The sequence below is a fragment of the Oncorhynchus mykiss genome, chromosome 7, assembly GCF_057628025.1.
Source record: "Oncorhynchus mykiss isolate SJ-2025 chromosome 7, ASM5762802v1, whole genome shotgun sequence".
Lineage (NCBI taxonomy): Eukaryota > Metazoa > Chordata > Actinopteri > Salmoniformes > Salmonidae > Oncorhynchus > Oncorhynchus mykiss.
Genome location: NC_143028.1, coordinates 3517081 through 3543002, shown reverse-complemented (window position 1 = coordinate 3543002; position 25922 = coordinate 3517081). Strand labels below are relative to the sequence as shown.

The 25922-nt window shown below is 42.5% G+C and overlaps 1 protein-coding gene across 6 annotated transcripts in view; it reads left to right on the top strand.

Moving 5' to 3' along the window:
- Window positions 1-23067, top strand: part of LOC149982210 (PTB domain-containing engulfment adapter protein 1-like) — a 38999-nt gene extending 15932 nt beyond the window's left edge. Inside the window, exons 1-12 of one of the 6 annotated variants that reach the window (XM_090239811.1) lie at window positions 6143-6232; window positions 12549-12632; window positions 16646-16710; window positions 16810-16881; window positions 17481-17579; window positions 17741-17878; window positions 18221-18337; window positions 18502-18588; window positions 18728-18964; window positions 19203-19368; window positions 19573-19664; window positions 22135-23067. In XM_090239811.1, coding sequence (XP_090095937.1) covers window positions 12605-12632; window positions 16646-16710; window positions 16810-16881; window positions 17481-17579; window positions 17741-17878; window positions 18221-18337; window positions 18502-18588; window positions 18728-18964; window positions 19203-19368; window positions 19573-19664; window positions 22135-22206 — 1173 coding nt within the window. In that variant the 5' untranslated portion in view covers window positions 6143-6232; window positions 12549-12604 and the 3' untranslated portion in view covers window positions 22207-23067. Of the gene's footprint in view, window positions 1-6142; window positions 6233-6391; window positions 6525-12548; window positions 12633-16645; window positions 16711-16809; window positions 16882-17480; window positions 17580-17740; window positions 17879-18220; window positions 18338-18501; window positions 18589-18727; window positions 18965-19202; window positions 19369-19572; window positions 19665-22134 lie in introns of those variants that run through there. The other 5 variants (XM_090239813.1, XM_090239812.1, XM_090239814.1 and 2 more) reach the window with 5 other exon arrangements.
- The last annotated feature ends 2855 nt before the right edge of the window (window positions 23068-25922 follow it).

The following is a 25922-nucleotide window of genomic DNA, read 5'->3' as shown; positions in this document are numbered from 1 at the left end:
TCTGAGTATGTTTCCAGGGATCCCCTGAGGGGGTTGACTGGCTATAGGGAGAGGGCCTGGCTGGGTGTGTTTCCACGAGTCCCCTAAGGGGGTTGACTGGCTATAGGGAGAGGGCCTGGCTGGGTGTGTTTCCACGAGTCCCCTAAGGGGGTTGACTGGGTACAAGGAGCGGGCCTGGCTGGGTAGGTTACATGGTACTGGCCACAGGGAGGGCTTTGGGGGATGGCACAGACTTATCTACTCCAGACAGAGGACTGCAGATCAGTCTTAACAGGGATAGGGGTTGTCTCAATTGGAAAAATTAGATCTCCAATGTCCTCTGTGCTGAGCTGTTGTTTTCAGAGATGCAGCACAGGGAAACCAATACAGGTATTCACAGGGCCTGGAGTGTTCTGGTCCATGTTGAAGTGTGAGGGAGAGTGGATGAGGCTCTGATACGACAGCTTCTACTAGAGGTCGACCGATTATGATTTTTCAATTTCACCTTTATTTAACCAGGTAGGCTAGTTGAGAACAAGTTCTCATTTACAACTGCGACTTGGCCAAGATAAAGCATAGCAGTGTGAACAGACAACAACACAGAGTTACACATGGAGTAAACAATTAACAAGTCAATAACACAGTAGAAAGAAAAAAAAGAGTCTATATACATTGTGTGCAAAAGGCATGAGAAGGTAGGCGAATAATTACAATTTAGCAGATTAACACTGGAGTGATAAATGATCAGATGGTCATGTGCAGGTAGAGATACTGGTGTGCAAAAGAGCAGAGAAGTAAATAAATATAAACAGTATGGGGATGAGGTAGGTAAATTGGGTTGGCTATTTACCGATGGACTATGTACAGCTGCAGCGATCGGTTAGCTGCTCAGATAGCAGATGTTTGAAGTTGGTGAGGGAGATAAAAGTCTCCAACTCCAATTTGTTCCAGTCACAGGCAGCAGAGAACTGGAAGGAAAGGTGGCCAAATGAGGTGTTGGCTTTAGGGATGATCAGTGAGATACGCCTGCTGGAGCGCGTGCTCCAAATAATGAAACCTGTTCAATTTGGTTTAAATAATGCAAAAACAAAGTGTTGGAGAAGAAAGTAAAAGTGCAATATGTGCTATGTAAGAAAGCTAGTTCCTTGCTCAGAACATGAGAACATATGAAAGCTGGTGGTTCCTTTTAACATGAGTCTTCAATATTCCCAGGTAAGAAGTTTTAGGTTGTAGTTTTTATAGGAATTATAGGACTATTTCCCTCTATACCATTTGTATTTAATTAACCGTTGACTATTGGATGTTCTTATAGTCACTTTAGTATTGCCAGTGTAACAGTATAGCTTCCGTCCCTCTCCTCGCTCCTCCCTGGGCTCGAACCAGCAACACAACGACAACAGCCACCACATCGAAGCAGCGTTACCCATGCAGAGCAAGGGAAACAACCACCCCAAGGCTCAGAGCGAGTAGCGTGCGCTATCTAGCCAGCCATTTCACTTCGGTTACACCAGCCTCATCTCGGGAGTTGATAGACTTGAAGTCGTAAACAGCGCGATGCTTGACGCACAACGAAGAGCTGCTGGCAAAACGTGCTGTTTGAATGAATGTTTACGCCCCTGCTTCTGCCTACCACCGCTCAGTCAGATACTTAGATACTTGTATGCTTGTATGCTCAGTCAGATTATATGCAACGCAGGACACGCTAGATAATATCTAGTAATATCATCAACCATGTGTGTAATTAACTAGTGATTTTTTTTATAAGATAAGTTTAATGCTAGCTAGCAACTTACCTTGGCTTACTGCATTTGCGTAACAGGCAGTCTCCTTGTGGAGTGCAATGAGAGAAAGGCAGGTCGTTATTGCGTTGGACTAGTTAACTGTAAGGTTGCAAGATTGGATCCCCCGAGCTGACAAGGTGAAAATCTGTCGTTCTGCCACTGAACGAGGCAGTTAACCCACCGTTTCTAGGCCTTCCTTGAAAATAAGAATGTTCTTAACTGACTTGCCCAGTTAAATAAATATTAAATAAAGGTGTAAAAAAAAATATACAATTGGCAAATCGTCGCCCAAAAATACTGATTTCCGATTGTTATGAAAACTTGAAATCGGCCCTAATTAATCGGCCATTCCGATTAATCGGTCGACCTCTAGCTTCTACCACCAGGCCATCAGACTGCTGAACAGATAATCCTAGCTGTCTGCCTGCACAGACCTGCACCGTAGAGACTATCTGACCTCGCACTACACATCCAACCCATACACAGACACACTTACACAGACTGCTGTTCTATTATATCATATTTATTCGACTGAGTGATTTATACTTTTAAACAACATCAACAGAGACATTGCTTAACCAGGACAACAGGTTTCTGAATTGGATTCCTCCCATGTAGAATGTGCTCCAGGACAACAGGTTTCTGGATCAGATTCCTCCCATGTAGAATGTGCTCCAGGACAACAGGTTTCTGGATCAGATTCCCTCCCATGTAGAATGTGCTCCAAGACAACAGGTTTCTGGATCAGATTCCCTCCCATGTAGAATGTGCTCCAAGACAACAGGTTTCTGGATCAGATTCCTCCCATGTTGAATGTGCTCCAGGACAACAGGTTTCTGGATCAGATTCCCTCCCATGTAGAATGTGCTCCAAGACAACAGGTTTCTGGATCAGATTCCTCCCATGTTGAATGTGCTCCAGGACAACAGGTTTCTGGATCAGATTCCCTCCCATGTAGAATGTGCTCCAGAACAACAGGTTTCTGGATCAGATTCCTCCCATGTAGAATGTGCTCCAGAACAACAGGTTTCTGGATCAGATTCCTCCCATGTAGAATGTGCTCCAGGACAACAGGTTTCTGGATCAGATTCCTCCCATGTAGAATGTGCTCCAGAACAACAGGTTTCTGGATCAGATTCCCTCCCATGTAGAATGTGCTCCAAGACAACAGGTTTCTGGATCAGATTCCTCCCATGTAGAATGTGCTCCAGAACAACAGGTTTCTGGATCAGATTCCTCCCATGTAGAATGTGCTCCAAGACAACAGGTTTCTGGATCAGATTCCCTCATGTAGAATGTGCTCCAAGACAACAGGTTTCTGGATCAGATTCCCTCTCGTGTAGAATGTGCTCCAGGACAACAGGTTTCTGGATCAGATTCCTCCCATGTAGAATGTGCTCCAGAACAACAGGTTTCTGGATCAGATTCCCTCATGTAGAATGTGCTCCAGGACAACAGGTTTCTGGATCAGATTCCCTCATGTAGAATGTGCTCCAAGGCAACAGGTTTCTGGATCAGATTCCCTCATGTAGAATGTGCTCCAGGACAACAGGTTTCTGGATCAGATTCCTCCCATGTAGAATGTGCTCCAAGACAACAGGTTTCTGGATCAGATTCCCTCATGTAGAATGTGCTCCAAGACAACAGGTTTCTGGATCAGATTCCCTCTCGTGTAGAATGTGCTCCAGGACAACAGGTTTCTGGATCAGATTCCCTCATGTAGAATGTGCTCCAAGACAACAGGTTTCTGGATCAGATTCCCTCATGTAGAATGTGCTCCAGGACAACAGGTTTCTGGATCAGATTCCTCCCATGTAGAATGTGCTCCAAGACAACAGGTTTCTGGATCAGATTCCCTCATGTAGAATGTGCTCCAAGACAACAGGTTTCTGGATCAGATTCCCTCATGTAGAATGTGCTCCAAGGCAACAGGTTTCTGGATCAGATTCCCTCATGTAGAATGTGCTCCAGGACAACAGGTTTCTGGATCAGATTCCTCCCATGTAGAATGTGCTCCAAGACAACAGGTTTCTGGATCAGATTCCCTCATGTAGAATGTGCTCCAAGACAACAGGTTTCTGGATCAGATTCCCTCTCGTGTAGAATGTGCTCCAGGACAACAGGTTTCTGGATCAGATTCCCTCATGTAGAATGTGCTCCAAGACAACAGGTTTCTGGATCAGATTCCCTCATGTAGAATGTGCTCCAGGACAACAGGTTTCTGGATCAGATTCCTCCCATGTAGAATGTGCTCCAAGACAACAGGTTTCTGGATCAGATTCCCTCATGTAGAATGTGCTCCAAGACAACAGGTTTCTGGATCAGATTCCCTCATGTAGAATGTGCTCCAGGACAACAGGTTTCTGGATCAGATTCCCTCATGTAGAATGTGCTCCAGAACAACAGGTTTCTGGATCAGATTCCCTCATGTAGAATGTGCTCCAGGACAACAGGTTTCTGGATCAGATTCCTCCCATGTAGAATGTGCTCCAGGACAACAGGTTTCTGGATCAGATTCCCTCATGTAGAATGTGCTCCAGGACAACAGGTTTCTGGATCAGATTCCCTCATGTAGAATGTGCTCCAAGGCAACAGGTTTCTGGATCAGATTCCCTCATGTAGAATGTGCTCCAGGACAACAGGTTTCTGGATCAGATTTCCTCCCATGTAGAATGTGCTCCAAGACAACAGGTTTCTGGATCAGATTCCCTCATGTAGAATGTGCTCCAGGACAACAGGTTTCTGGATCAGATTCCCTCTCATGTAGAATGTGCTCCAGGACAACAGGTTTCTGGATCAGATTCCCTCATGTAGAATGTGCTCCAGGACAACAGGTTTCTGGATCAGATTCCTCCCATGTAGAATGTGCTCCAGGACAACAGGTTTCTGGATCAGATTCCCTCATGTAGAATGTGCTCCAGGACAACAGGTTTCTGGATCAGATTCCTCCCATGTAGAATGTGCTCCAAGACAACAGGTTTCTGGATCAGATTCCCTCATGTAGAATGTGCTCCAGGACAACAGGTTTCTGGATCAGATTCCTCCCATGTAGAATGTGCTCCAGGACAATAGGTTTCTGGATCAGATTCCCTCTCATGTAGAATGTGCTCCAGGACAACAGGTTTCTGGATCAGATTCCCTCATGTAGAATGTGCTCCAGGACAACAGGTTTCTGGATCAGATTCCCTCATGTAGAATGTGCTCCAGGACAACAGGTTTCTGGATCAGATTCCCTCCCATGTAGAAGGTGCTGCAGAATACACATAAAGAAGAAACGAAGATGGAGCCAGTCATTTCTCTCTCCACAGTGCAACCCTGTTAATTTGCATTGCTGCCTGATTGATCGAATGGACACACAAATCATTTCTCACTGCCTTAAAAACCATACGCTTCATTTAAGAGTGTTAGAATGTATATAGCTATGAGAAATGTCTAATGTATCTTCCATCACACACAAGCTAAATGATGGGTATGTCAGGAGAAGGGGATAGTGAGCCTTAGCCTGTTTTCATCTTTTAAGCTTGTCATAGCAAATAACTGTCAAGTGTCCTGTCAGAAGATGATATGAACACCAGCCCTGTTTTCACATTAATGAGACGTGTCCTAAGGGACATTGTGAACGTATCATTTATACTGTGTGGATAAGCATCGATAAATGTTTCTGAGAGTTTTGTCTTTGAAATGGGCAACGTGCCATATTATAGATCCTGTAGGGGGGCCATATGTTCCCTATAGCCGCTTTCCCTCAACCTCGTCCTCTTTCTCTTTTTCTCTTTCTCTCTTTTTCTTTCTTTCTTGTTCTCTCTTCCTCTCCTTTAAAGAAAAATCTTTCTCCCTCCCATCTTCAAGTTCTGTCCTATTTTTGGTTCTGTATGTTCATTGGTTGAATATCTATAAGGGGAAAAGGTTAAGCCATTTATGTTGTAGTGTGGGCTGTCAGGTTGCTGTAGTGATGCACATTATATTCTAATGGAAGGAAAATGTTCCAGGAGCCAAATCTCAGCTGGCATTTGATGTGTGTTATTTTCCCTGGGAGAGAAATTGAGAAAATACCATTACTCCATCAGTATTGGTTATATAAACAATGTCAGGGGGCTTTATACTCTCTACTCCATAGTATACTATGATACACTACTGTATATACCAATATTGCATAACCTATTATGCTTCATGTTTGAAGCCGTGGAGCAATATAGATGCAAATTATTAGAGCCTAGCTTGTCCAATATAAAAATGTGTTCTTCCAATTTGTAGTCATAATCTTCCAATATTTTATGCTATAAAGAGATGTCATATTATAATAATGTATGGTTACCATGAGAAGATCCTTTGTAATCATGATGGGGATGATAATCAATACTTCCTCTGTTTTTCTCTCAACGGGAGAGAGGGAACTGATGAGTCAGAGGGGAGGATAGATGAGTGACAGACACTACTAGTGGGTTCCAGACACACAAATCCAAATCAAGAAGGTACATTCATCTTCCTCTCGTCACAACATGTTGTTCCCTGAACATTTCATAAAGGTACAGGACCACTCCTGTTCTTCTACATGAAAATGGAAACGTATTGCATGTGTAAAGGACAGGTAACACAATACTCTACTCAGCAAACTGGAAGCAGTTTATCACAGTGGCATCCGTTTTGTTACTAAAACACCTTATACCACCCACCACTGCGACCTGTATGCTCTAGTCGGCTGGCCCTTGCTACAGATTCGTCGCCAGACCCACTGGCTCAAGGTCATCTACAAGTCCATGCTAGGTAAAGCTCCGCCTTATCTCAGTTCACTGGTCATGATAACAACACGCGCTCCAGCAGGTGTATCTCACTGATCATCCCTAAAGCCAACACCTCCTTTGGCCGCCTTTCCTTCCAGTTCTCTGCTGCCTGTGACTGGAACGAATTGCAAAAATCGTTGGAGACTTTTAGCTCCCTCACCAACTTTAAACATCTGCTATCTGAGCAGCTAACCGATCACTGCAGCTGTACATAGTCTATCGGTAAATAGCCCACCCAATTTACCTACCTCATCCCCATACTGTTTTTATTTATTTACTTTTCTGCTCTTTTGCACACCAGTATCTCTACCTGCACATGACCATCTGATCATTTATCACTCCAGTGTTAATCTGCTAAATTGTAATTATTCGCCTACCTTCTCATGCCTTTTGCACACAATGTATATACTCTCTTTTTTTCTTTTTTCTACTGTGTTATTGACTTGTTTATTGTTTACGCCATGTGTAACTCTGTGTTGTCTGTTCACACTGCTATGCTTTATCTTGGCCAGGTCGCAGTTGTAAATGAGAACTTGTTCTCAACTAGCCTACCTGGTTAAATAGAGGTGAAATAAAATAAAATATTGTTCCAAATGGAGCTCTGTTGAGTGTGTCAGTTAGTGAGCATTCTTTAGTCCTGTCATGTTCCCTGATTGGTCACATGCAGTATGTGCTACAGATGTGGGATCATAATTTGATCACCCTTTTCAAGGAGAACTTTGCTCCAATGCATAACATTTAAAACTAACAGTGTATTTGAGGTGTAAAAAGGCTTCTGAAGTTTGTAATTTCCACTTAAACATTTTAGACTTTCAATTTATCAACCCCTACAAAAATGTCCATGAATTATAATCCACATAATAATTCACATTTCCTCTTGTTGAAGGATTTTTTTGTTCCTGCTTTAGCAAACAGTCTCAAATTTAAGATCCGACATTCAGGTCTTTATTTATTTGCAATCCGGTACAGTATGTGCGTCATTAATACCAAGGTCAAGGAGCTGAGTATGTCTTAGAGTAATGGTATAGCTGGGATATGTTCTCCCTTGGTTAGAAAAATAAGTCTTAACAGTGCCATCTTCGGCTTTGACAAATGTTTCTCAGAGTACTGAACTTGTAAAGTTCTCTTTATTTTTTTCTTTCTCTCCTTCTCTTTCTTTCTTTCTCTCTTTTTCTTATCCACTGGAAGTAAAAAGCAGGACCATAGTTTTAAACTTAGTTTAGTCTGTCCTTGCCCTCGAGGGCTTGTATTTTCTCAGCCTCTGAGAGAACCACTTCCCCTAGGAAATCAATGCTTGACAGTAAAATATGGTCACATTATGAATGTCTCGGTCTGGTATTCCGTGGGTAAAAGTCCTTATCATGCAAAAACAGCCATGAAGATTAGAGTGAAATTATTAAAAAGGGTTTAAGCCTTAAACGGTTCACCGTAAATCACTCAGTGAGATTTATAGACCTGCCTCATTATACTAGAGTGCTTTGTCTTGTCGTCTCTCACACACACACACACACACACTTCTCTACAAAGCAACGAAACGACTAGCTCAAGAACTTTGAGAGCGGCAGACATCAGTCATGGCCTCAAATCAACTTCACATTGCTCAACTTCACATAGCATAAAGGCACACGCCACCCCAAAACAACAGAACTACACTTCCCCCTCCAACCCATGACAACCATTGCCACATAACCTATCAGAAAGGAGAAGAGAAAAGAAAACGGGCCATAGTGTTTGAAACACCCTCCTAGCCGCCTCGCACCCGGCACTTGAAGCTGCCAATCGGATTTGTAATTTCCGCATGACTAAAGTAAGGTTGTGTCCCATAGGGCTCTGGTCAATAGCAGTGCACTATATAAGGAATAGGATGCCGTTTGAGACGCAGTCCAAGTAATTAGTATGAATGCTATTCTAATCTGGCTAATAAATGAGCTAGTTAAATAGGTTAGTTAAAAGGGGCAGTCTGCAGTTTGAAGCCCTCTTCCTCAGCCTTTTTAGCGAAACAGTGGTTGAATAATGGCTTTGTTATTGTCCCACTGCAGATTGCCCCTTTAAGGGGGTTCTGAGTACCTCCTCTCTGGGAGTAGCTATGAATCTAATAGCCTTCATTAGTCGGAATGGGTCCCTGATGGACACACACTGTTGTTGTCTTCCTAGGTCCCACATTCGTTTCCAGGAAGTGTCTGGATCATCATTTGAGTAGACAGTAGAGGCTAAATCCTAACTTCCGTCTAAGCTGAATTTTCACTTAGTCAGGCATCGATGTCAATGGGAGACTAAATATACATTTGACCCCAGTGGAATTTAGGATACTTGCATATGTGAGAACATCTTCTTGATGACTAACAATTGGGTGAAAAGTATTTGAGAAAACCAACCGATGTCTTTGAATTCTCTTCAATTATGTCAATTGATTCCGTCAATGGGTTTTCTAACTATGCATGTTATAGCACGTTTTATACTTCCTGGGTTTGTAGGATTGTCTTTCGACATTTCTTACAGTCATCGGTGCCGTGTACGGCCAATTCTTTTTAACTGTAATGGTTGCTATGTGACAGCCATAAGCAGTGACGGCCTCAATCACCCTGGCCCTGTTTTATTCTGAGTGAGGACAGACTAAACTCAGCTCCCACCAAAACACGTTCCCCCAAATGTAAATGACCTGTTCAGCATGGAGATTTGATCCATGGATCCCTATAATGGAAGATGATTTAATAAGAGGTTAATAAGGTTCCTGGAGGGAGGAAGACGATTTAATAAGAGCTTAATAAGGTTCCTGAAGGAAGGAAGACCATTTAATAAGAGGTTAATAAGGTTCCTGGAGGAAGGAAGACGATTTAATAAGAGGTTAATAAGGTTCCTGAAGGAAGGAAGACCATTTAATAAGAGGTTAATAAGGTTCCTGAAGGAAGGAAGACCATTTAATAAGAGGTTAATAAGGTTCCTGGAGGGAGGAAGACCATTTAATAAGAGGTTAATAAGGTTCCTGGAGGAAGGAAGACGATTTAATAAGAGGTTAATAAGGTTCCTGGAGGAAGGAAGACGATTTAATAAGAGGTTAATAAGGTTCCTGAAGGGAGGAAGACGATTTAATAAGAGGTTAATAAGGTTCCTGAAGGGAGGAAGACGATTTAATAAGAGGTTAATAAGGTTCCTGAAGGAAGGAAGACGATTTAATAAGAGGTTAATAAGGTTCCTGGAGGGAGGAAGACCATTTAATAAGAGGTTAATAAGGTTCCTGAAGGGAGGAAGACGATTTAATAAGAGGTTAATAAGGTTCCTGAAGGGAGGAAGACGATTTAATAAGAGGTTAATAAGGTTCCTGAAGGAAGGAAGACCATTTAATAAGAGGTTAATAAGGTTCCTGAAGGAAGGAAGTCACGTATTTTTTTCTCTTTTTTTTTCTCGTAACTTTAAAATGGCTTCCTGTCTAGTATTTTCAATTTAGATTTATCTGGTGTTACCATGCATCCATGGAAATCTAATTACACTTCCGTTATAGTCCATGTGCCACATTTAAAGTATTAAAGTATTTAAAGCATGTAAATTGAAAGTCGTTCACTCTCCAAGGCTTTGAGAGGATGGATAATACTACTTTGAGACACTTGTCAATGGAAGTGCATGATGGAAGTCCATTTTAATGGATCCTTTATGGGTTTATATGGTGTTGGATTGTCAGTGTATGACTGACATGTTATTGAATTGATGACAATGATTTCTGAGGTTGCCTCTTTGTATACGTGTAATGATGGTTCATTAATTTCTTCCCAATACCCTCAATCTGCAATAAATGTATTTTTGAAACTTCTGTACATGTTTTTCATGACAAGAATATCTATAATATGACATGTCTTGGCTACAGCCAGTATATTCATTTTTTACATGAGGTGTAGTCTCACCAAGAACAATGAACTGTGATGATGTCACCCATTGAATGAAATGACTAACTGACCCTTGACCCTATGACTTTCTTTTTCAAAATCAATATTTTGGCTCCTTTGTGTCTGTCGTTAGACCATGCATTGATTCTAGCCTGTGGAGCTTAAGTACATGTTGTGATTTTGAGTCCGACTGTGTTGCCCTTAATTAATTCTTCATCTCAGACCCTGTTAGATTATGTCCCAACAAGACCAAAACAAAGCTGCTTATACAAAGCTAATTTAACACATATATTAGACGTAGTTAAACCTGTCTATCTGTGCCATGACATTTTTTTAAAGTGTCATTTAAATAAAAGAATGAGGTCATTTCAGAGGTTGGCGACAGTTTTTAGTTTCAGGGAGGAAAGACTTTTCTCTGTGTCTAAGAAGATGGAGGAGGAACCATATCAACTATGAAAGTCTCCACTGCATACAGATGTAGGCTGTTAATTTGATCACCCTGTTGCAGGACAACTTTCCTGCATTGTAGGATATTTTCAACTTGTAGTGTATTTGAGGTTAAAAAAGGCTTCTGGAGTTTGTAATTTCCACTTGGACATTTCAGACATGATTTTTCCCTTACACAAAATGTATCAACCCCTAGAAAATTGTGCATTAATTATAATTGACATTTCATGTTGCTGCAGCATTATTTTCCAGCTGTATCAAATTGGCTCAAATAAAGAGCCTACATTTGTACCTACATCCACAGCTGTCAGAAGTCTCCGTCCTACGATCTTAGTAAAAAGGTGAGGAACGTGGCAGTACGTTGAGAACTCAAGCTACTTGCAGCATGTCAGCCTTTTCGCTCCATCAGGCTAAGAAGCTGTAGTTGGTGAGGAATATAGGAAGACATTCCAGTTACACAAGAGTTTATGGCTGATATAGGGATTTTCCACCTACAAGTGCTACTGAACATGATAGTGGCCTTGGTTATACCTTTGGTAACGTTGATGGTAACGTCCATGGTGTGAGAGACCGTTCAGCTGAGTCACCACCAAGCCTCACTAGTTTACATCTCATGCACTTGTCATATAGGGAAGTGAAATCATGAAAAATGATAAACCTCTGACCTAATCGTTTGAACTGAAATGAACTGGTCTGGCGATATGGAATATGCTACATTCACAAGCAGACTGTTCACTAGTGTTACTCAAGGCAACATGTTTATTTTTGCAATTGTGTTAACAAAGGGATATTGTTGCTTTTCTGTGGGATGACTGGGTTTAAGGCATGACTGTTTAAGTCGAGCGCTGGCTAAAGCTTAGCATGGCTTGAATGATTGGATCAGGGATAATCGTATAGAGGTATACATTCTAAAGGCTGAACATTGTTTTTGGTAGAAGCAGAAATGTATTGAAAGAAATGTATTGTGTGTGTGTGGGGGGTTTACCACTAGGTGCATCCATGTGAATGAAGGTCACAATAGTCCTGTCCTCTGTCTCCAACCCATATTTCCTTTACCTACCAACACCATACCAAACGTCAATCTAGCTCCTGTTTCCTTTACCTACCAACACCAGACCAAACCTCCATCTAGCTCCTGTTTCCTTTACCTACCAACACCAGACCAAACCTCAATCTAGCTCCTGTTTCCTTTACCTACCAACACCAGACCAAACGTCAATCTAGCTCCTGTTTCCTTTACCTACCAACACCAGACCAAACCTCAATCTAGCTCCGGTCTCCAGTCATTTAGCTTCACATTGATCTCTCACTGCACCAGTTAGCCTAGACAACCCAATACAGATGGATGTCTCTCTCTGAGTGTGTCTCAAATAGCTCCCTATTTCCTGACGTGGTTTTGACCTGCTTTTGACCACGTGCCTTAATAACCTTTTTGGGATAGGGGGCAGCATTTTCACTTTTGGATGAATAGCGTGCACAGAGTGAACTGCCTCCTACTCTGTCCCAGATGCTAATATATGCATATGGGGGGGGGGTTCCGCTAGCGGAACGGGGCTCAGGTCAACAGTAGTGCACTGAATAGGGTGCCATTTGGGACGCTGATCTCTCCTTCCCCAGCCATCCCCTAACCCACAGCCCCTCAATGTCCTTGACCTTGACTTGGTGGTGTTTTCTCCCTCCAGGCTCCTGATCCACTGCAGAGCCCAGGTCTCAGTACCACCATAGAAGCTATCACAGTATGAACAGAGCTTTCAACCGGAGAAAAGGTAACAGCTCACTGTATTCATTGAGTTCATTTGAAATAACACCATGTTTCTTATACACAAACAGCACAGTCTTTTGAAAGCATGTTGACCTCAAGTACTTACCCACTGGGCAAGACCTGGTTGAATCGACGTTGTTTCCATGTCATTTTTAATCAAATTTAATGTGATGACGTTGAATCAGAGTGGAAAACTGGATAAAAATAAATCAATGTAAGGGATTTTTTTTTTTAACCTAAAAATAATCAGATTTTTGGGGGGTTTGATTTCATGTTAGTTGACAACTGAACCAAATGTAAATCAAACTTTGACATTGAAATGAGGTCTGTGTCCAGTGGGTAGAGACATTTCATGTTGTACTTCTTTATGGAATATATGTGTTACTTACAGAACATAATGTAAAGGCAATTTGTACCTACTCAGGTCAATTTAATTCCTGATGAACAAATGTCTCAATTATCTCAATCTCTTCGTTAGTGTCTCTTTCTGTCGCTCTAGTAGTGTCTACACTTTACACTTACAGTACATGTGACTTCTGCTATCATAATACGAAGACGGCTCTAGACGCACAAAAGTGGCTTTGTCGTCAGATTGTGTTCAGTTCTGTCTGACCACTTCAGGAGGTGGTCAGGGATGCATTGTGTGCAGATTTCTCCTCAGTCTGGATGCAGTCAGGCTACCGAAACGCATGGCGTGGGCGACGTCATCAGCACTCTTCCCACAAGTCTCCAGAAAACGTGTGTTTTGGGACTGAGAGGCACCGTTTCATTAGAATGTTGGCAGAAATATGTTCCTAGCATGTAGGGAACCTCTTTGCTGGCCTCAAATGGTATCCATCTAGCTAATATTTAGCATAACTCTAGCCAAATATTTTTTTCTAACTCGTTTGCAGTCCTTATTAGCTTGCTGGCTAGCTACAGTAGTTAGCTACTGCCATCAGCTGTTGTGGTGTTATCATATTTTGCCTATTCCGCCGTTTGTAGAATGCATACTTGATTTTGAATATTGTGCGGGAATGGACACTGGACACATTTTAAATGTAGACAGACGGATGACGTGTTTGGAACACCATGATCAGAACTCCATAATCAGAACTCCATAATCAGAACTCCATAATCAGAACTCCATAATCAGAACTCCATAATCAGAACTCCATAATCAGAACTCCATTATCAGAATACAAAAGCTGCGTGAACTGTCAAGTCTAGACACAATCTCTCGTTCTCGCTTGCGTTCTCTAAGCTGCAAAAACTCTAGACATGGCTGGTTACATCTGTCAGTGGGCTGATACAGGTGTCTCTGACCTGATGTTTTACTAGACTAGTGACTTTCCTCCTTTCTTAATATGCGTGCACATACGCCGCCTCTGGCCTCCGATGCTCCACCGTCTTTACCTCACCACCAACGTCTGACCAGAGTTTCTCACTTAGCAGTCGCAGCAGAAGCTGGGTTTGGTGGTCTGAATATTTCATTAGGATGCTGTGAGGCACATTCTATTCTGTTGTCAACCCCACTCTACAAATGTCCACTCACTTTCCTGCTACTACTTTTAAACATCCATAATAGTGTGTGTGTGTACTGGATCTTAAAGCAGCCTCTACTGATGACAGTATTTCCAGGATTAGTTAGTAGACACATTGTTACTCTCCCACAGTCCCATTTCATGTACACACTTTTCTTTATTTGTATTTTATTGTTAATTTTGTCATTTGTGATGTCTCCTATCTCAGAGACATATTTACATGGAGACCATCTGATGCAGCGAGGGTCTCCAAATGGGCCCCTATGGGCCCTGGTCAGAGAGAGTGCACTGTATAGGGCCATACGGTCGCATTTGAGACACTGCGTCTTTTATAGCCTTTCCTGTTGGTCGTAAACTGTAGAGACACATTGGCACTGAATGTGATTAATCAAGGTGAATGAAAAATATATAGTGTTTTCATGAGAACTATTCATTAGGTGTGGCTGTTCCATCCAGAAAGAGTGAGAAAGAGTTGGAATAAAATGAGGCTGTGTGCTTTCCTACCAGAAAAAAACACAATGCATTTTCTTTATATCTGAACCACAAACCTCACTCTCTTGTGTCCCTGTTATATTAATTTACATTAATATTACAGATCAACTTACAGTACAATCAGTGCCAATGTGTCTACAGTAGGCAGAACGAGCACATTTCCAACTGACTGAATGTGTTTCTCTTACACCAATACTACCTGATCTGTTCATTTACATTGAGTACAAAACATTAAGAACACCTTCCTAATATTGAGTTGTCACTATATGGAGATTACACTAATACTACCTGACCTCTATATGGAGAATACCCTAATACTACCTGACCTCTATATGGAGGTTACACTAATACTACCTGACCTCTATATGGAGAATACCCTAATACTACCTGACCTCTATATGGAGGTTACACTAATACTACCTGACCTCTGTATGGAGGTTACACTAATACTACCTGACCTCTGTATGGAGGTTACACTAATACTACCTGACCTCTGTATGGAGGTTACACTAATACACCTGACCTCTGTATGGAGGTTACACCAATACTACCTGACCTCTATATGGAGGTTACACCAATACTACCTGACCTCTGTATGGAGTTTACACTAATACTACCTGATGTATCCCTCTGTATGGAGGTTACACTAATACTACCTGACCTCTGTATGGAGGTTACCCTAATACTACCTGACCTCTGTATGGAGGTTACACCAATACTACCTGACCTCTGTATGGAGGTTACACCAATACTACCTGACCTCTTTATGGAGGTTACACCAATACTACCTGACCTCTATATGGAGGTTACACCAATACTACCTGACCTCTATATGGAGGTTACACCAATACTACCTGACCTCTATATGGAGGTTACACCAATACTACCTGACCTCTATATGGAGGTTACACCAATACTACCTGACCTCTATATGGAGGTTACACCAATACTACCTGACCTCTGTATGGAGGTTACACTAATAATACCTGATGTATCCCTCTGTATGGAGGTTACACTAATACTACCTGATGTATCCCTCTATATGGAGGTTACACTAATACTACCTGATGTATCCCTCTACATGGAGGTTACACTAATACTACCTGATGTATCCCTCTGTATGGAGGTTACACTAATACTACCTGATGTATCCCTCTGTATGGAGGTTACACTAATACTACCTGATGTATCCCTCTGTATGGAGGTTACACTAATACTACCTGATGTATCCCTCTGTATGGAGGTTACACTAATACTACCTGATGTATCCCTCTGTATGGAGGTTACACTAATACTACCTGATGTATCCCTCTGTATGGAGGTTACACTAATACTACCTGATGTATCCCTCTGTATGGAGGTTACACTAATACTACCTGATGTATCCCTCTGTATGGAGGTTACACTAATACTACCTGATGTATCCCTCTGTATGGAGGTAAAATCTGTATTCTCTCTCTCTCTCTCTGTGACCTTTCTGTAATCTCCATGGTTCTGTATGGAATGTGGAAGGAAGGCTTGAGCACATGGGGAGCAGTAGCCTTTGATGTTGGAACTCAACTCAGCGGGGCCACTGGTCTAATGCCAATGCTAAAAATTGCTGTGGTTACGTTACCTGTTATGTGAAGGTTAACATAGACACAGGCCTCATCGTTGATGGCATGTAGATAACTCCTGATACAAGACACTAGTTCCTCTTCTTGTTGTTGCATTAATGAAGATGAACACAATCACAGCAAATGCATCATTGGTTTGTCTGTTACCTTTTTAAAAATATTATTTGTTTGTTGTGCCATCACTTTCTATCTCATTATTTAGCTTATAGATACTGCAGACACTTTCTGGGGAAGATGAACCCGGTTCAGTTCTAATTCTGTATCTGTTTAAGGCTTGGATGGCAAAGAATTGTATATATGTTTTAAATCTTAAATATGTAACTTTTTTTCTGTATCAAATTTCAATACATGTATGTACGGTTTTAACCTTCATTTGTTTGTTTCAGATAAATCTGGAGGGATGACAGCCCCAGAGGCTTTGGCCAAGAATCACATAGTGTACAATGTCAAGGTAGGATCTTCTAATTAAACTTCCGCCAGGCGTTGAGCTCAGAGGGGAATAGCACCATCTACTGGACAGAAAATGATGTGCCGTTTTATCGTGTTGCAGTTCCTTGGCGTAACAGAGGTTGACCAACCAAAAGGCACAGATGTCATAAGGATAGCAGTGAGAAAGCTGAAGGTATGCTCTTAAGAATTTCCCCCAGTACTCAAACAATTTTGATTTTATAGGACCTTAGATGTGTCAATGTCATAACGTACCATCCAAGCCACTTCCTGTTCACCCCGCTATCATCCAGAAGGCGAGGTCAGTACAGGCGCATCAAAGTGAGCACCGAGACATTAAAAAACAGCTTCTACTGCATCTCAAGGCCATCAGACTGTTAAATAGCCATCACTAGCACAGAGGCTGCTGCCTACATCCAGACTTGAAATCATTGGCCACTTTAATAAATGGAACACTAGTCACTTGAATAATGTTTTTAATTTAATAATATTTACATATCTTGCATTACTCATCCTATATGCATGTTCGGCATTCTATACTATTCTACTGTATCTTAGCCGATGCCGCTCTGACATTGCTCGACCATATATTTATATATTCTTAATTCCATTCCTTTACTTAGATTTGTGTGTATTGTTAGGTTGTGAAATTGTTAGATATTACTGTACTGTCGGAACTAGAAGCACTATAGCGCTACACCCGCAATAACATCTGCTAAACACGTGTATGTGACCAATAAAATTAGATTTTGATTTGACGTTTCAATCCTGCAGTTCCAAAGGCATATCAAGAAATCAGAGGGACACAAAACACCGAAGGTGGAGCTGCAGGTGTCCATCTACGGAGTGAAATTATTAGACCCCAAGACCAGAGTAAGTCCACTGTGAGGGGGCCTCATAATAGGCCCGATTCATTGGGTCTTTTGTGAAGAATAAACTCACCAAGCAGTCAGCCCTTACTAAAGCGGTTTCTGTCTTAATATTTAGTTTATGAGTAGAATTAGATGAAGCTCATTTATCTTCATTCATTATAGGATGTACAGCACAACTGTCAGCTTCATAGGATATCCTTCTGCGCGGACGACAAAACCGACAAGAGGATATTCACCTTCATCTGCACAGAGCCAGAGACCAAAAAACACATCTGTTATGTGTTCGACAGTGAGAAATGTGTAAGGAAAAAAAGTATAATTTAGTGTTTGTTTTTAATGAGTTTTTATATGGATTCTTTAGAGGTTATAATAACCTTCTATGAATCTTAGATGTAAATTTATTAGAAGTTAGTCCATAGTATGAGGTCACGGTGGAATGGTAGCATTATTGAATTCATCCTAGCTAGTTGTTTCAGGTTTAAAGAGGTGTTAGGGGTTTTCTTTTTAAGCTAGTAGTTCTGAAAATAGCGGCCAAGAGCAAAATAGGCCCCTGAAAATCGTGGACTACATCATATATGTACAACACATCAAAGGGTACTTTCACTAGATGTTTGAGGATACCCATGATGCACTGGATTGCAGGCAGAGGAGATCACCGTCAGCATTGGGCGAGCATTTGACCTGGCGTACAGGAAGTTTCTGGAGTCTGGCGGGAAAGACGTGGAGATGAGGAAACAGATCGGCAGTCTGCAGAAGAGAGTAAGTCTGTGTTCCTTCTACAGTGGACTAATGTTGATCACAACTCTCTGGTGCACTATTTAATCATGGGGAATGTAGTGCCACATCCAAACATAACTAGAGCATGAAAAAGGCCTAACAAAATGGGACCTCTTAGATTATGATCTTGTGTTTGTTGACTTTAGATTCTGGAACTGGAAACTGAAAATTCCAAGTTGAAAGAACGACTTCAAGATCTAGAGGATCACATGGCAGATTGTCAAGGCTCGCCGGTAAATTAGCTACTAATCTAACAGTTTCTGTCTCACACTAATCTCTAGAAATGTCTGCCGTAACAATACCTTACCTTCCTGACATCAGTGATAACAAATCGCTACCCGTTTCTTCTTTCTCTGGCTGATTTCTCCTCAGCTTCTACACTTGAACTCTTCTAACGAGGCCCACATGCTGCCGAGTCCCTCATCTATGTTCTGGGGTGACAGTGTCAGCCTGAACGCCCTTTCCTTTCTAGAGATGTCCTCTGTGGCTCTAACCCCAGCCAGCTCTCCAGACTCCAGTATCTCCGCTGGTCTACTAACACCGCCACCCAGTAAACCTTCCCAGCCCAGGCTACCGCAGCATTATGGAGGTTGCTTACCTCGACCGCGAGTAAATAGCTACTTCTCTCTCGCTTTTCCTTACAACACTGCTAGAAGAAATTGCGCTATAGAGAAGCAAAAGGGTTCTATGGTTCACCTCATATACAGAGGTTATATACAATCACAGAAACGCCCTTATTTTGGACTGTGTGTGTGTGTGTGTGTAGTTATGACTTTAGCCTTAGTACGCCATCCAGCTGCCATTCAACCTCTTTGTATTTGGTTGTCCCCCCCCTCAACCCCCTCAGGCATGGAGCACCATATCCAGGCGTCCCCCGACGGACGTTTTCGACATGGTTCCATTCTCCTCAGGGTCTCCTATGGCAAGGAAACCTGCCATCAATGGGTCCTCTCCTCCTCCTCCCTCCTTTTCCCCTCCTCCACCTCCTCCACATGTTTTCCTGAGAGAGAGAGGTGACTACTCTGCCGCACTATGCTCCTTTTTACATTATGTCGTAATGAAATTAATTGATAAACTGTTGTATTAGTATTTATGCAACTGCATACAAGTTGTTCAATGAACAATTTCACACATACAGTATGCTGATTCAACTCCTGTCTTCCCTCTCTGCTGTGTATTTTCCCCTCCCTCATCCTTCCATCTCTCCCCTCCAACAGGAACAGATATTTTGGGGGCGGAGCCTTTTGACCCGTTCCTCTGCAACACGTCCTTTCCTCCTGACGTCCAATCTGAACTGGATGAAATGCAGGTGTGTACATTCATCTGTAGGAACAGCAGTGTTTCTAGAGCGAGTACATGTCATGCTCATATTTATGTTAAAAAGGGGCATATTACCTATAATGTCAAAGTACACAGGCATTATGTGCTCAGTCATTGGTGTAAGTAATAGCATTGCCTCTAAACAAATATAGCAAAGCTCTACCATTATGCTGATTAGCTGTCTATCAAAGGTAAAATACTGTATGCTTTGGCTGCGTTCCAATCGACATGGATTCTACCTTTAGAATGGGACCCAGCCCTTCCAGAGTTTATACTGGACCCGTTTTATAAGAGTTGAATGTTCATCTTGTCATTATTGTAATGCCGTATACTGTTTACATGGTCTGAGTAAATATTTTACATATATTAAGTATAAACTCAGGAGAAAAAAAAACGTCCCTTTTTCAAGACCTTGTCTTTCAAAGATAATTTGTTAAAAATCCAAATAACTTCACAGATCTTCATTGTAAAGGGTTTAAACACTGTTTCCCATTATTGTTCAATGAACCATAAACAATTAATGAACATGCACCTGTGGATGATCGTTAAGACACTAACAGCTTACAGATGGTACGCAATTAAGGTCACAGTTATGAAAACCTAGGACACTAAAGGGTCTCTGCTCATCTGGGTCTCTGCTCATCTGGGTCTCTGCTCATCTGGGTCTCTGCTCATCTGGGTCTCTGCTCATCTGGGTCTCTGCTCATCTGTGTGAAAGTGCCTTAGGAATGCTGCAAGGAGGCATGTGGACTGCAGATGTGGCCAGGGCAATAAATTGCAATGTCATTACTGTGAGACGCCTAAGCAGGACGGACAGCTGATGGTCCTCTCATTGGCAGACCACATGTAACAACACCTGCACAGGATCGGTACATCCGAACATCACACCTGCGGGACAGGTACAGGATGGCAACAACAACAACTGCCCGAGTTACACCAGAAACGCACAATCCATCCATCAGTGTTCAGACTGTCCTCAATAGGCTGAGATTGGCTGGACTGGGGGCTTGTAGGCCTGTTGTAAGGCAGGTCCTCACCAGACATCACTGGCAACAACGTCGCCTATGGGCACAAACCCACTATCGCTGGACCAGACAGGACTGGCAAAAAGTGCTCTTCACTGACGAGTTGCGGTTTTGTCTGACCAGGGGTGATGGTCGGATTTGCGTTTATCGTCAAAGGAATGAACATTACACCGAGGCCTGTACTCTGGAGCGGGATCGATTTGGAGGTGGAGGGTCCGTCATGGTCTGGGGCGGTGTGTCACAGCATCATCGGACTGAGCTTGTTGTCATTGCAGGCAATCTTAACGCTGTGCGTTACAGGGAAGACATCCTCCTCCCAAATATGGGAGGAGGTACCCTTGTGGTACCCTTCCTCCAGGCTCATCCTGACATGACCCTCCAGCATGACAATGCCATCGCACACAGAACAAGCAGTATGGCTGATTTCCTGCAAGACAGGAATGTCAGTGTTCTGCCATGGCCAGCGGAGAGCCCGGATCTCAATCCCATTGAGCACTTCTGGGACTTGTTGGATTGGAGGGTGAGGGCCATTCCCCCAAAAAAATGTCCGGGAACTTGCAGGTGCCTTGGTGGAGGAGTGGGGTAACATCTTACAGCAAGAACTGGCAAATCTGGTGCAGTCCATTAGGAGGAGATGCACTGCAGTACTTAATGCAGCTGGTGGCCACCAGATACTGACTGACTTGATTTTGACCCCCCTTTGTTCAGGGACACATTATTCAATTTCTGTTAGTCACATGTCTGTGGAACTTGTTCAGTTTTTGTCTCAGTTGTTGAATCTTGTTATGTTCATAAATATTTATACATGTTACGTTTGCTGAAAGTAAACTCAGTTGACCGTGAGGACGTTTATTTTTTTGCTGAGTTTATAATCTAACAAGATTATGACCTACAGTTCATCTAACTATATATAATCTAACTGTAGATTGTAACCTACAGTTCATCTAACTATATATAATCTAACTGTAGATTGTAAACGACAGTATATAATCATATTCTCTCTCTTCACTGTGCAGCGTCAGCGACGGTTAGTTTACTCTCATCTATGTGTAGGCTTCACAATGCCCATCACATATTTTTTCCCCATGAAACATGCGTTCACATTTTCACTGATGTCTGCCTCTATTTATCTCTCATGAAAATCCATTATGTACATAGAGGCCAACTGTCAAAGTACATTATGATTGTATCATACCATGTTTGCTCCCAGTCCTGCTAATTTCCTATCAATTAGCCATCATTTTGCTTTTGTCATAACATAGATTAAGTGTAGACCTGAATTAAAAAGCAAGGTTTCTTGAGAATCTCAATTGAGAATGTGTCTAGGATACTGCCCCGTAATTACAGCATTACTCATTGTTGTATAGGACACACTGCTCTAGACTTCTGTAGTCTCTGGTTGGATCACTGACCTGTGTGTGTCTCTCTCTGAAGGAGGGGTTCAATATGGGACTAACCCTGGAGGGCACCATCTTCTCTCTGGACCCAGTGGACAGTCGCTGCTGACCACACCGCAACCCTAACATGGACAGTTGACGCTGACCACAACCCTAACATGGACAGTTGATGCCGACCACAACGCAACCCTAACATGGACAGTTGATGCCGACCACAACACAACCCTAACGTGGACAGTTGACGCTGACCACAACCCTAACATGGACAGTTGACGCTGACCACAACCCTAACATGGACAGTTGATGCCGACCACAACACAACCCTAACATGGACAGTTGATGCCGACCACAACACAACCCTAACATGGACAGTTGATGCCGACCACAACACAACCCTAACATGGACAGTTGATGCCGACCACAACACAACCCTAACATGGACAGTTGATGCCGACCACAACACAACCCTAACATGGACAGTTGACGCTGACCACGACCCTAACATGGACAGTTGATGCTGACCACAACACAACCCTAACATGGACAGTTGATGCCGACCACAACACAACCCTAACATGGACAGTTGATGCCGACCACAACCCTAACATGGACAGTTGACGCTGACCACAACACAACCCTAACATGGACAGTTGACGCTGACCACAACACAACCCTAACATGGACAGTTGACGCTGACCACAACACAACCCTAACATGGACAGTTGACGCTGACCACAACACAACCCTAACATGGACAGTTGACGCTGACCACAACACAACCCTAACATGGACAGTTGACGCTGACCACAACACAACCCTAACATGGACAGTTGACGCTGACCACAACACAACCCTAACATGGACAGTTGACGCTGACCACAACACAACCCTAACATGGACAGTTGACGCTGACCACAACCCTAACATGGACAGTTGACGCTGACCACAACCCTAACATGGACAGTTGATGACCCCAATGCTTTCCTTTTTGTAGACATAATTTAATTGGTAAAGAAGTATTTGTATAAAATCAACATTTCTGGGACTACAGTGAGGGGAAAAAAGTATTTGATCCCCTGCTGATTTTGTACGTTTGCCCACTGACAAAGAAATGATCCGTCTATAATTTTAATGGTAGGTTTCTTTGAACAGTGAGAGACAGAATAACAACAAAAATCCAGAAAAATAAATTGATTTACATTTTAATGAGGGAAATAAGTATTTGACCCCCTCTCAATCAGAAAGATTTCTGGCTCCCAGGTGTCTTTTATACAGGTAACGAGCTGAGATTAGGAGCACACTCTTAAAGGGAGTGCTCCTAATCTCAGTTTGTTACCTGTATAAAAGACACCTGTCCACAGAAGCAATCAATCAATCAGATTCCAAACTCTCCACCGTGGCCAAGACCAAAGAGCTCTCCAAGGATGTCAGGGACAAGATTGTAGACCTAGACAAGGCTGGAATGGGCTACAAGACCATCGCCAAGCAGCTTGGTGAGAAGGTGACAACAGTTGGTGCGATTATTCGCAAATGGAAGAAACACAAAAGAACTGTCAATCTCCCTCGGCCTGGGGCTCCATGCAAGATCTCACCTCGTGGAGTTGCAATGATCATGAGAACGGTGAGGAATCAGCCCAGAACTACACGGGAGGATCTTGTCAATGATCTCAAGGCAGCTGGGACCATAGTCACCAAGAAAACAATTGGTAACACACTACGTCATGAAGGACTGAAATCCTGCAGCGCCCGCAAGGTCCCCCTGCTCAAGAAAGCACATATACAGGCCCATCTGAAGTTTTCCAATGAACATCTGAATGATTCAGAGGACAACTGGGTGAAAGTGTTGTGGTCAGATGAGACCAAAATGGAGCTCTTTGGCATCAACTCAACTCACTGTGGTTGGAGGAGGAATGCTGCCTATGACCCCAAGAACGCCATCCCACTGTCAAACATGGAGGTGGAAACATTATGCTTTTGGGGTGTTTTTCTACTAAGGGGACAGGACAACTTCACCGCATCAAAGGGATGATGGACGGGGCCATGTACCGTCAAATCTTGGGTGAGAACCTCCTTCCCTCAGCCAGGGCATTGAAAATGGGTCGTGGATGGGTATTCCAGCATGACAATGACCCAAAACACACGGCCAAGACAACAAATGAGTGGCTCAAGAAGAAGCACATTAAGGTCCTGGAGTGGCCTAGCCAGTCTCCAGACCTTAATCCCATAGAAAATCTGTGGAGGGAGCTGAAGGTTTGAGTTGCCAAACGTCAGCCTCGAAACCTTAATGACTTGGAGTTTTGCAAAGAGGTGGGACAAAAATCCCTCCTGAGATGTGTGCAAACCTGGTGGCCAACTACAAGAAACGTCTGACCTCGGTGGCCAAACCCTTGTTGGTAATCACAAAGTACTAAGTCATGTTTTGCAGGGGGGGTCAAATACTTATTTCCCTCATTAAAATGCAAATCAATTTATAACATTTTTGACATGCGTTTTTCTGGATTTTGTTGTTGTTATTCTGTCTCTCACTGTTCAAATAAACCTACCATTAAAATTATAGACAGATAATTTCTTTGTCAGTGGGCAAATGTACAAAATCAGCAGGGGATCAAATACTTTTTTCCCTCACTGTACGTATTGGTTTAAATGGTGACCAATGTCATGATAAATGCACTGCAGTAGATGACTATTTTTCTAGCCCATAAATAAAATGTATGTGTAATTTTTGTTTGTGGGGGGGTGCATTGCTTTTGTGATTTTTGTGATTTGGATTATTGTACAGTCATTAAATGTGATTAGTGGTTGACAAGATTGGAAGACCATTAGCTCATTGACTTCCTCTCATTTTAGAGACTCGTGCCCTTCCTTGCACTTTAACAAATATTTTTCTGTGTAATTTTGCACCAGGAAGCTCTTTTTAAATGACTTTACCTTTCCTTTCATTGTTTGTCAATAAACGTTGTATTGGTTAGAGGTAAAGAGATTTGTTTGGCGCCAGGCAGGTATTAACCCTGCCGAATGGAAGAGTACCACACCAGACAAACATCAGGAGAAGAGGATAGCCTGTTTGCTAGGTAGCCTGTGGAGAGAAAGGATAAGACGCCATATAAAACACACGTCACAGCACAGGTGTAACCCAACCAAATAATACCTCATACAATAATAATGGCAGAGCAATTTAAAAGGCAACTTCATCTAAACAATTGACAAGGAAGAACTCAGTCATAACACTTAGAGAATTTGCAATATTCGGTATTACTTGGGAGTAATGAGAGTGTGTGTGTGTTCAAAGACCAAACAAATAAAGCCTGAATGTCCAAAAATCTTCTTGGCCAAATGTCAAGTCAATACTGTTCAAACCAACTCACACAACCTCCCTTTAACCCCCCTGCTGTGTTTCTGGTTGAATTGGACCGATTTACAAGTTCTCTCTCTGAAAAATATACTTCATTTGATCTGTCATAAGGTGCCATGACCGGGCATCTGAACACACAAAATACATTTGATTGTCATTACATGTTGGGTATTTGACTTTGTACACCCGTGGTATTCCCGGTCATTTGAAGTCAATGGGTGAGACTACAATTAGTTTATAAAATTGAGTTCAGGCACATGCCCATTCATAAGATGGACACACTTCTCCTAGACCCCCATATGCATGTGTTTGAGCACACACACACCTCACTCCCCTTCTTGGCTTCCATGGCAACCCCCACGGGAATCTTTCCCCAATAGAATCTTTCCCCCACTGGAACCACACCTGGCACTCACAAACAATCGCAACATTGTTTCAATAATATATGCAACTTTTCTCACAGTATATAAAGC